This window comes from Epinephelus fuscoguttatus, linkage group LG7, assembly GCF_011397635.1.
Source record: "Epinephelus fuscoguttatus linkage group LG7, E.fuscoguttatus.final_Chr_v1".
Classification (NCBI taxonomy): Eukaryota; Metazoa; Chordata; class Actinopteri; order Perciformes; family Serranidae; genus Epinephelus; species Epinephelus fuscoguttatus.
In genome coordinates, this window is record NC_064758.1 from 46,006,443 (window position 1) to 46,018,737 (window position 12,295).

At 43.0% G+C, this 12,295-nt stretch overlaps 1 protein-coding gene across 1 annotated transcript in view; it reads left to right on the plus strand.

Annotated features, from left to right (window-relative positions):
* The window catches only part of slc6a8 (solute carrier family 6 member 8), a 56,109-nt gene that overhangs the window by 14,835 nt on the left and 28,979 nt on the right, over positions 1-12,295 (plus strand). The window contains exons 2-3 of the mRNA XM_049582448.1: positions 6,182-6,313; positions 10,803-11,070. Of these exons, the coding sequence (XP_049438405.1) occupies positions 6,182-6,313; positions 10,803-11,070 (400 nt within the window). The remainder of the gene's footprint in view (positions 1-6,181; positions 6,314-10,802; positions 11,071-12,295) is intronic.

The following is a 12,295-nucleotide window of genomic DNA, read 5'->3' on the forward strand; positions in this document are numbered from 1 at the left end:
AGAAACAATGTAAAAGATCAGGGAGAGATAGAATATGATGGGATAAGATAGAACAGAAAATTAGACATATTTAGTTTACAGATTAAAAGCCAATTTAAAAAGGTGGGTTTTTAGGAGAGATTTGAAGGTGTGGGGGTCTGTACAGTCTCTGATGGATTTGGGGAGTGAATTCCAGAGGGTGGGGGCGGCAACAGAGAAGGCTCTGTCCCCCCAGGTTTGGTGCTTGGTCCGAGGGGGTAGGGCGAGGAGATTTCCTTCTGAGGATCGGAGGGAACGGGGGGGTGTAGTGGTGGAGCAGGTCTGTGAGGTAGGTGGGGGCCAGGTTGTTAAGTGATTTGTAGGTGAGTAGGAGGATTTTGTATTGTATGCGGTGTGAAATGGGGAGCCAGTGTAGTTTTTGGAGGACGGGGGGATGTGTTCTCGGGAGCGGGTGTGGGTGAGCACGCGGGCAGCGGAGTTCTGGATGTGTTGGAGTTTATTGAGGACTTTCGATGATGAACCGTATAGGATGCTGTTGCAGTAATCTAGTCTGGATGTTATGAAAGCATGGATGAGGGTTTCGGCAGCAGAGTAGGTGAGTGAGGGGCGGAGACGGGCAATGTTTTTGAGGTGAAAGAAGGCGGTCCTGGTGATGTAGTTAATATGGTGGTCAAACTTAAGTTGGCTGTCAAAAATGATACCAAGGTTCTGGATGTGCGGGGATGAGGACAGAGTGCTGTTGTTGAAGATGAGGCTGAAGTTTTGGGTGGTTCTGGTGTGGGATGTGGGACCAGTGATGATAATGTCTGATTTGTCACTGTTTAGTTGAAGATTAAATCAATTTTTGGTGTTTCTTTAAAAAACATTTGCCTTTTTTTTTTCAAAAATATTGGTGATATTTAAAGAAACATGTTTAAAAGGTAAATTTTATATATTTCCTTAAAAAATTTTGACCATTTTTTTTCTTTGAACATTTTTGGCAATTGTTAAAGAAACATTTTTAAAAGGAATGTTTTGTTTAAAAAAAAAATTGGCGATTTGTAGATACACTAACATGCCCCCCAAACCATCACCAAACTTACACCATTTATCAGCCAGAAACTGTAAAAACGGTCCTTGGACACATCATGTGGGATGAACGCTTCTGTCAGAAGAAAAACAAACAAACCTTGAACTAGTGATATTTCAATAAAATCACTTTATTCTACATCTCATTTGAAATTTGGCCAAAAAAAAATGTTTTTGGGCGGCACGGTGGTGTGGTGGTTAGCACTCTCGCCTCACAGCAAGAGGGTTGCTGGTTCGATCCCGGGCGTGGGAACCCTTCTGTGTGGAGTTTGCATGTTCTCCCCGTGTCAGCGTGGGTTCTCTCCGGGCACTCCAGCTTCCTCCCACAGTCCAAAGACATGCAGATTGAAGATGAATGAATGAAAAAATGTTTTTGCGCTGAGGCTTTTTCAACCCAGTTTTGGCCAAACGACTGATACAGTAAATGCATCAGAATAAATTCAGTATTAATCTATTTTTAAAGGAGCTCTGAACTGTTTGTTCAGATCTGGTTTCACTTGGTGACACGCTGCTTCAAATACACATCAAAAGCTAATTTAGGCAGTTTATATGGGGTCAGTATGGAGGTTAGCATGAGGGCTAACCACTGGGGAATATTTAGTGAACATTCCAGAGCCAGAATAAATGATGTTTTTTTCCCATTCTGCTGACAGTGCCTGAATGCAGCATGAGGCACAGCCGTGCTTTGAGCTAAACACTGACCTCAGCTCAGATTAAGAGACGTGGGGCCCCTCTTGGCACAGATACGCTGAAGGCCCCTCCACTTATCCTACACAGGGGCAAGACACAGACTTTGTGGTGGTTTTGGCTTCTTTTCTTCTTGTTTGCATCGTTTTGTGGTTGTTTCGTTCGTTTTCGAGTCTCTTCCTGGTCAGTACGTGTTAATTTGAGTGACATTTTACAGGTGAAGGCCAGAGGGGCCCCTGACACTTTGGGCACCTGGGCCTGGGCCTATTTAGAGTTTAGGGAGCGTCACACCCCAGCCACCCCTCTCCTATGATGAGTAAAGATCAGTCCCTAAATATTAAGGGAGGTGTGTGTGTGTGTCCCAAATCTATGCCTGAATGCTGCTGCTGCTGCTGATGATGGTGATGAGGATGATGATGATGATGATGATGATGATGATGATGATGATGAGGATGATGATGATGATGATGCTGATGATGATGATGATGATGCTGCTGCTGATGATGATGCTGCTGCTGCTGCTGATGAGGATGATGATGATGATGATGATGCTGATGATGATGCTGCTGCTGATGATGATGCTGCTGCTGCTGCTGATGAGGATGATGATGATGATGATGATGATGATGCTACTGATGAGGATGAGGATGATGATGATGATGATGATGATGCTGAAGATGATGGCGTTGAAGCTCATGCTCTGTCATTAGCTCTGTCATCAGTCTGTCAGTCCCTCAGTCTGTCAGTACTTAGCCCAGTGACTTACCCCGGATTAGCCAGCTTAGCTAGCTAACTGTAGCGCTGCAGCTTAGCGCGCTAACTGCAGCCGCTGCATCTATTCTGGTCTCTTTCTGTTTCTGTCTCACTGTCAGCTCCCAGCAATCATGTCACCAAACATGTGGGACACGTTGCTCAGAACAGAACAATGTCCCACCTGTTCTTCACATGAGTCCGTCCCCCCGTCCTCTTTCTGTCACTGTCGCTGTCCGTCCTGTTGACTCTAAAGGAAAAGAAAATGTTCTGCAGGTTTTAAGTAACGTAAGTAAAGTAACTAAGTACATTTACTCAGGGTACTGGTACTGTTTTTCGAGTATTTTCAGTCCAAAAAATGTGGGACGCTGTGTTCAGCCGAACATAAATAAAAACCGAGTGCCCTATATTCAGCTGACTCAGGAGCCTGTTTCCTGTCACTGTGTGACATCATCACCTCAGCCAGTGTTTGGGAACTGAGGACACTAACTGTTGAAGTTCATCTGACTTCAGTGTCTCAACAGTCCCATGATGCATCTCTCTGGGCTCGACGCTTCATCATGCTCCACACATGTTCAGTGGGAGACAGGTGTGGACTGCAGGCAGGTCAGTCTGGTACCTGCACTCTGTCCCTACGGAGACACGCTGTTGGGACACGTCACAGTGTGTCTCATTGTCTCGCTGGAAGAAGACGGGACGTCCCTGAAAGAGACGGCGTCTGGATGGCAGCGTATGTTGCTCCAAAACCTGGATGGACCTTTCAGCATTCATGGAGCCTTCACAGGTGTGACGTTACCCATGATGCACCTCCATCCATCACAGCTGCTGGCTTTGAGCTTTGAGCTGCTGGTAACAGTCTGGATGGTCCTGGAGGACAGGACGTCCATGGTCCTGGTCAGACCACTTTGTGTCAGTCTGTCTTAGATGAGCCCAGAGAAGTGGGCGGAGCCTGGTAGAGTCTGAACTGTCATTGGTAGATGCAGCGATGTGTTTACTGACAGTGGTTTTCCAAAGCGTTCCTGAACCCCTGTAGTAATATCCTTTATACAGTCTGAGGGGTCAAAGGTCACGGACAGTCGGCCTTGTCTCATAACAGTGAAGTGATTTGTTTCTCTGCAGTCGCCATGAATCAAGACGACTCCTGCAGACACACAGTGCGCTGGTTTGGGTGCTCTAAGTATTTGTATTCTAATATTTTGTACTTTTGCTCGAGTATTTTGAATGCTGGACTTTGACCTGTAACAGAGTCTGTTTGTGCTGTGAGATCACTACTTTCACTGCGGAGTATTTCTTCCACCTCTCATTATCAGCTGTTTGGTGTCTTTGTTTTTGGAACAATATCAGCTGTAAATGAAATAATGAGCCCTGAGTATCGTCTGCAGGTGTTTACATCAGGTCACAGCTCCAGCAGCTCTGTTTGGATTTATGTTGCATCAGATGTAAATGATATAATCTGTGATGTAGAATAAAGTTGTGCGGTTTGAAATAAACCTGGAAACCTGGAGTGTGTGTGTGTGTGTGTGTGTGTGCAGCTGAGTGCGATGAGGCCATAGTACTCTGTAATCCCATCAACACTGAGTTAGTGACGAGCTAACAGCATTACACCACTTAGCCCTGTGCGAGTGTGTGTGTGTGTGTGTGAAGGGGATTTTTATTGAGCCGCTGCCCCCCCCCCTCCCGCAGTCGTGACTCACCAGCAGCTTGTGTGTCTTCATGCTAAGCTACACTCGGCTAACAGAACAGAAACAGTGTGTGTGTTTCACAGCAGCAGCGAGCTAACAGGCTAACAAGCTAACAAGCTTGTGTCGTCAGTGACGCTGTCGTCATTCATCAGCAGCCAATACCTGAGCTGCATCTGAAACAACCTGTGTGTGTGTGTGTGTGTGTGTGTGTGTGTGTGTGTGTGTTCTCTGAGACACAGTGAATTCTGGAAGTGTGTCTGTCCTTCTATAACAGCTCAGTGTGTAACAGCAGCCTCTGTTATGTAACTCCCCCCCCCCATCATTCCAGTTTGATTCCATTCATACCAGTTTCCTGGTGGCACTGTGACCCAGTTACCCCCTGTGTGTGTGTGTGTGTGTGTGTGTGTGTGTGTGTGTGTGTGTGTGTGTCACACCAATTAAAATACCACCAACAGAAAGAAAGGGAGAATTCCTCATTGTTTATTCATTTCTCTCAGAAGACGAGTATTCATTCATTCATTCATTCATTCATTCATCAGAGACAGTTTATAAACACCAGCAGTAACTGTGTCATTGTGATGAATCACACAGTGTCACACACACACACACACACACACACACACACACACAGTGTGGAGACATCAGGTCAAAGTTATTGATAAAGATTAAATGTAAACTCAGAGATTTTGATTCACTCTCCGATCAGACTGAAATGTGACATGTACTCAGAGGAAATCGTGTCAGCGCCATCGATGCAGCAAAATATGTCACAGCTGAAGTTACCTCAGAACTTTGATCATCTGTGACTCTTTATAAAAAACATTTCTGCAAATGAAACAAAACATGAACATTTAGGAAATCAGTCAGAACTGACGACTGTAACAGAGACAGAGTCAGAGTTATGACTTTGTGAGTAAACACTGTGATTTATCAGCTCCAAAATTTGTGTGTCAAGAATGAGACTGTTTAGTGTGAGATGATAAATCAGCACGTTATGAGATGCTTAGTGGAGAACATGTGACACAGAGTCAATATTTGACTTTTTAAAGAAACAATTCTGAGATTCTAAGTCAACAAAATGATGATTTTAGTGTGACGACACATTTGTTCTGCATATTTTTCCTCTTCAAAGTGTGCGTCCGTAATTTACGGACTGGAATTGTTCTCTTCAGATGACCCAAGATAAATATCATAAATGAATATAATACACTTCAGAACATTTTCCAGTAAAAATAGAAATGATAAATTTCGGAGTGGTCCTGTCTCTGTAATCTGTTATTACTCCTTCAATAAACAAAATACAGTCGTTCATTCATTTTTACTCTCCAAACATTTCATTCATTCATGTGTTTGACTTCATGTTCGACTCTGTGGAGACGAAGACAGAATTAAATATGAATGAAGAGGGACAGACAGAAGAAGTGAGGCAGACAGAGGACGGAGGAAACAGAGGATGAGAGAGTCGCAGATTCACTTCCTTCCTGTTCAGTTATATAAAACTGTCGTCGTGACGCCGCTGAAATAAACATGAGACCCAAATTACAACCAGTCGCTCTGACTTGTTAAAGATGAGCAGCGGTAAAGGATCAGACCGCCGTTTACTGCTTCAGCTTCATGTCTCTGCTGATCGCCGTCAGCTGCAGACTGACTTCCTGCAGAGAATTCGTCACATCGAACAAAGACAGATTTTATTCTGAAGGGACGCAGGATTTATTTTCTGAGCTCTCATCCAGCGACTCTGTGACACTGTTCATTTATCTGCTGTTATAAACTGAAAATGTCCAAATGTGTTTAGGGACTGTTCTTTATGTATCGGGGGAGGTGTGACCCTCAAAACTGAGCCTTTGATGTTTGAAAGGTAAAAGTTGAAGATGAACTCCTGGAGTTGAAAAAGTCTCAGTTTTTCACTCTTGTCGTGCAAACGGTTTATTTTTGGACAAATTTCAAATGAGACGTAGGATATAGTGATTTTGATGAAATATAATTATTCTAACAGACTGTGTGTCCTCCTGCAGGCGTCTTCCTGATCCCCTACCTGCTGTTTATTTTTGTCGGAGGAATCCCGATCTTCTTCCTGGAGATCGCTCTGGGACAGTTCATGAAGGCCGGCAGCATCAACGTCTGGAACATCGCTCCGCTGTTTAAAGGTGCAGTACGCCATGAATAACCTCAGAACTCTGACTTGGTGTCTACATACATCAATAAAAAACATCTCTCCATGCACACACAGACTCTGACATCATCTACGATGACATCACATTTTTATCTTCAATCTGCAGCCCAGTGTCAGGAGGAAATGTTGGTGTTGTGCATTTTGTGCAACCACACATATGTTACAGTCATATGCTTCATACGAATCATATCAACATTTCTAAAGTGATGTAATATACGAGCTGACTTTGTCTTCAGAAGGTGGAGAGAGTGACACCTCAGAGAGACGCCTGCCGAGCTGCAGACCACCGGTGAACATCAAAAGGCAACTACACTGTTTGTCATTTAGCAACTCATCGCTGTGTGTCCAGCAACTTTTTAGGCTGCACATGTGGGTGTTTGTCAGCGACCACTGTGTTTCCTGTGGGGATTTTAAGCCAGTTTAGTTTTTGAGCCTAAACCTAATCACACGTTAACCACAGTGTTGTTGAGTTTCATCATATCCACTACATACAAACATATCCAAGGTTTGCAGAAACGCACAGTGCCAACATTTTTTGTAGTGATTGTGTTTGGAGACAGATAACATGGAAATCAAACACACGTGCTCCAATAAAAAAAAAAAAAAACATCAGTTAATGTCATGTGATGTGTGTTTATAATCTGGTGGAAGGATTTTTCAGTCAAAGGTGAAACAACAAAGATACGATGGGTTATAGTGAGATTTGACACCAAAGTCTGACAACTCTGACACCGTCACTGATGTCATCAAATCAGGAAACACTCCTCACACAAAAACAATAAACAGCTGGATGAAAATAAAAAAAGCTGGATGTGTTCACTTCATTTGCAGAAAAAACAAACAAACATTTGTCCTCAAGTTCACTTTGACCTTAAACAAATCAGCTGAGAACAACAACTCACAGCTCTGAGTGGACGTTACCTCAGTTGTCTCTGTGGGACGGCGGGGAAACTGTGGGACAACAGTGGGACAGCTGAGACATCGATCAGGATCAAGATTAGAATATCTCAAAGTCAGATTAACACAAAGTTTCAGATCAGATTATTTGTTTATGTAAAAAATTGATGTTGACTGTCTTTCTTAACAAAACCCTCGACATCCCCGTGTGAGGCCACGTTGCCGTGGCAACAGACATAAATCCATACAGTAAGCAGGGCTCAGTGAGTTTGAGTGGACACGTCAGTCTGCAAACACACATTGAGCTTTCTGTCGAGGTTTATCTGGAGGTGATAATCTGTGATCCCGCTGCCGTACGTGCCTGCACACACGGCTGGAAAACTACCAGCAACACACACACACACACACACACACACACACACACACACACACACACACACACACACACAGATTGCCTCATATCTCTGTTAGCTTTACACACAGTGTTTATCAGATGTGTGATCTCTATAGGTGAGCACATGACTCTTAATGGTTGTGTGATTAGCTGAGTTTACTACACAGCCCTTGTCTGACCTTAAACCTCAGGTGGAGCTGATGGAGCTGCACCTTCACATTCCTACAACCTGTCAGAGAGACGAGGGAACAACACCAACAGTCAACATCCACAACATTCGTCTGTCCTCAGAGCAGTGCAGCTGGACGGGTGGTGTTTGTCCTGAGGGTGGTGTTAGAGTGCAGATCATAAATCATTTCAATCTGAAGGTTTATCCTCTGCAGAGCAGGAACACACTCCGTCAGTCTGACTGAAGTTAGACTGTGACTTAAGCAGCAACTCAGAAACTGACTCAGTCCACAATAAATGAGCTCAGTTCAAAAAGACTTTTTCACACCTGAAAGTTTGAACCAACCATCTTGTTTTCTTGATGTGCCTCCACGCCATTGATAGCTGTGGCAGGAGGCATAATGTTTTTGGGTTGTCCGTCCGTCTCATTCTTGTGAGCACGATATCTCAAGAACTCCTTGAGGGAATTTCTTTAAATATGGCACAAACGTCCACTTTAAGTGATGAAACAATTGAGGGATGAGAATTTGGTGGTCAGAGGTCACTGTGACCTCACAAAACATGTTTTTGGCCATAACTCAAGAATTAATTTGCTCTAACAAGATAAAATGATGCTTAAAGTGCATGAAGCAGTTAGGTGCAGATTAATTTGCATGTAGCTAATGTTAATTTAAATGATAACAAATAACACTCAGTTATAGACATGAACATGCTTAGATATATACAGTATGAATAGTATGAAACGTGCAGCAGTTAAAGTCAGCAGTGTGATTTCAATTAAAGCTAACTGCACAATATAAACAACAAAAAAACAGCTGGAGGAATGATATGAGTTGGTGTATGTACACCATAGATCTGTATAAATATGAATATTTTATGTGACAATATGAAACACAGTGATTTAACCAGACTGTAAATGATGACGGAGACCATCAGCTGTTTGCTGTTTGTCCCCTGACAGAGGACGTGCGGTCGAACATCATCTCAGTGTGTCATGTTGTTAAACATTTATTTTTATGACCTAGAAACTAGAAGTTGTTTTCATACATCAACACTGTTTTCAGATACTCTGGCTCTGTGTGCACGTGGTCGCGGTCTGTCAAGGAAAAACTTTATTGTCAACCAGCGAGTACAAAGCCTGCGGCGCTGATAACGTAGGTCAGTGTGGGCTCTTACTGCTGCTCATAAATTCATAAATACATATACAGTTCTGAACTAGTTCACACAACATGGCACGTCTCATCCTCTCTGCACACGGCGTCCTGTTCTGTCTTTGATGTAATTATGACTTATAATTGATAAATGGATCAGCACAAAGTAAATATTGAGAATGTGAAAATTAATGTTACACTTAAAAAAATCACATGTGACTTTATTACATGGAAATTTCATGTAGGAACAATGAACTTTAAGGTGCTTAACGTGTGCTCTAACCTGCTGAAGGGACCTGTCACTCAGTTGCCTCACATACTGCTGAACTGTTGTATTTTTTGACACTCTGAAAAAATCAACTGTAAGACCTGTGCCCGACGTATGAGGAGCAACATCTTCCAAAGACTTTAGACCAGTTGCACTCACTTCACTGTTAGGTCAGCGTATGGAGAAAGTTGTCAGCATCCATCCTAAGTCGTCTGTAGAGGATCTACTTGACCACCAGCAACTTGCTCATGGAGGATGCAACTCTCACTACAGTGGACCAAATAGCCAGACACTGACAACAACCAAAATCAAATGCTTGTGATCTTGATTTTAACCCTGCTTTGAAAACTATGCAAATTGTTTTAGAATGACTTCTTAAGATGAATGTGAATGGTGGTCTTATTCATTGGATCAGAAACTTTTTAAGTGACCACCCTCAGATAGTTTTAATGAACGGGGTCTACTCAGATGAGCCTGTTTTAAATACTGGGGCACCACAAGGCTGTGTACCATCACCACTGCTGATTTCCAGTTATAGAAATGAAATGACTGCCCTCAGCAGTGATGTTAAACTGTTTAAATATGCAGATGCAGAGGCTGTGGTTGGTCCAGTGGAGACCTCCATCCCCCCAAAAATAGTCGTGCTTATTACCAAAATGCAAATAACCAACCCAGCTAACAATAAAAATATGTGCTAAGTTGCTTTCCGTAACATGTTGCACATATGTCATCATAATCATATAAATGGAACAGCCATCGGGAGAAATTTGGGGCTCAATGTCTTGCTCAAGGATACTTCGACATTTGGACTGGAGGAACCGGGGATCGAATAGCCGGTGTTCCCATTAGTTAATAACCTGCTCTTCACATTAGTATGGGGGAGAAATAAATTGGCAAAAAGCACTGCGAACAGAGAGGATGATGCTGCAGCCAGGTCACTGACATAAATAAGAAATAAGAGAGGTCCTAGAACAGATCCTTGTGGGACTCTATATATTACAGTGGCCCTATCATCATGCTTACACAATATACAGCAGTAGATGGAAAATAAGCAAATATGAAGGCAGGTCCCATCTTGATTCCTCATCTATTAAAAGATAAAAGATGACCTTCCCTCTGTTCTGCCTCAGTAAACAGAGCACCTGTCCTCAAATCACCACACTGGCTTCCAGTACGCACCGGAATCTGCTCATCCATAAAGCTCTGAATGGTCTCGCTCCATTATGTATGTTAGCCACCTGGTTATGGTTAGAAAAAGGTTATGTTTTTGCTTAAATTCATGTGTTTTGGGGTCACGCTCACGGCAGGAGAAAAAGCAGCAAGTCGCAAAAAAAACACCCACATTTGAAGCCTTCAAAGCTGCTGGAAAAACAGTGATGACTCACTGAATCACAGCCGGTTCTGTTGTTTGTTGGTCTCGTCTGCAACGTGTTGATATGATACCTATGAAATGTATAACTGTTGGTTAGTGATTTGCAGGAGCGTACAGTACCAACATTTTCTTCTGCGGACTGGACTGATGGTTCATATTAGACTATTCCTATTATGTCTGATCTCATGTTGTACTCTTCCTCCTCTTCCTCAGGTCTAGGTTATGCCTCCATGGTGATCGTGTTTTTCTGTAACACCTACTACATCATGGTGTTGGCCTGGGGCTTCTACTACCTGATCAAGTCCTTTAACTCAACCCTCCCGTGGTCCACCTGTGACAACGAATGGAACACGCCCAACTGCATTGAGATCTTCCGTCACGAGGACTGCAAGAACGGCAGCCTCGCCAACGTCACCATCAGCGGCAACATGACCTGCGCTGAGATGGCTGATGCACGATCGCCTGTCATCGAGTTCTGGGAGTGAGTTTTGCTCTTTGTGGGTTCTTTCTGTTGAAAAAGTAAATCAAACTTGAAATTGAAGCTGAAGCAGTGTTTTCACACGTCTATATTGGTTTTATTCTCTTATGACAAATGAAAAATGATTTAGAGTATCTGCAGCATCGTTACAGACTGCAGACTGAACATGTGACCTTTGTGTCACACGTCAGTCTTCATCTCTGTGATTTTTGCAGATTATCTTCTATTGCAGCAGCAGATTAACCTCCTCCTGGTGTTAATCTCTTGAGCTCGTCTGAAATATGATGGTGTGTTTTCAGCCCGGCTGACCGTCAACCTGCTGCGTTCTTCACAGCAACCAACACCCAAAACATCAACAGAGCCCACGTGGCTGCACAGAACACACACTTTCACAAGAGGAGCTTAAAACACCAGCTCCACATTGAAACGTCATCTGATTCAGGGACTGTTTGTCATGTATGAGAGGGGAGGGGGTGGTGCAAACAGGGGGAGGCATGTCAAAGAATTTTTTAAGCACTGGGGAGGGACTTTTTATTTTGTCTCAGGAGGGGGCATACACATTTAAATGGTTGTACTTTATATTTATTTTACCGCAGATGTTTAGAGTCTGAGTCTGTGACTACACCAAGATTTCTGGCTGTGGTTTTAATATTGTCAAGTGAAGTTGAGCACTGACTTTTCATCATTCCTCCCCAGCTTCAAAACTGTGATCTCAGTTTGTCTTTGTTTAGTTAAAGAAAATTGTTGCACATCCAATCGTTGATTTATTTGATGCTCTTAGTCAGAACTTGTATTGGACCATAGTCCCCCGGGGACATGGTTGTGTAAATTTGTGTGTCGTCTACATAATTATGGTAACATATTTTGTTATTTTCCATAGTCTGATTCAGATGATAAACAGAACAGGCCCCAGTATGGAGCCTTGGGGAACTCGACTACATGTCATTGTTGTACACTCAGACGTATAATTACCTTTAGACACAAAGTAGGCCCAGTCCTTCAAGTAGGATTCAAACCAGTTTAGTACTGTGCCAGAAAGTTCAATTGTTGGACTTAAAATGGGAGGTTTTATACAGGCCTATAAATTATCATTAATGTAATCTCAATTAATCATATCTAGATTGTTCTAGATAGAACAGTTGCTTGTTGACTGCAGTTTTCAGAGCCTGTGGAAAGACACCTGAGACAGGTCAATGAGGTGAAAATGTTCGTTAGGTGACGGAGTTCA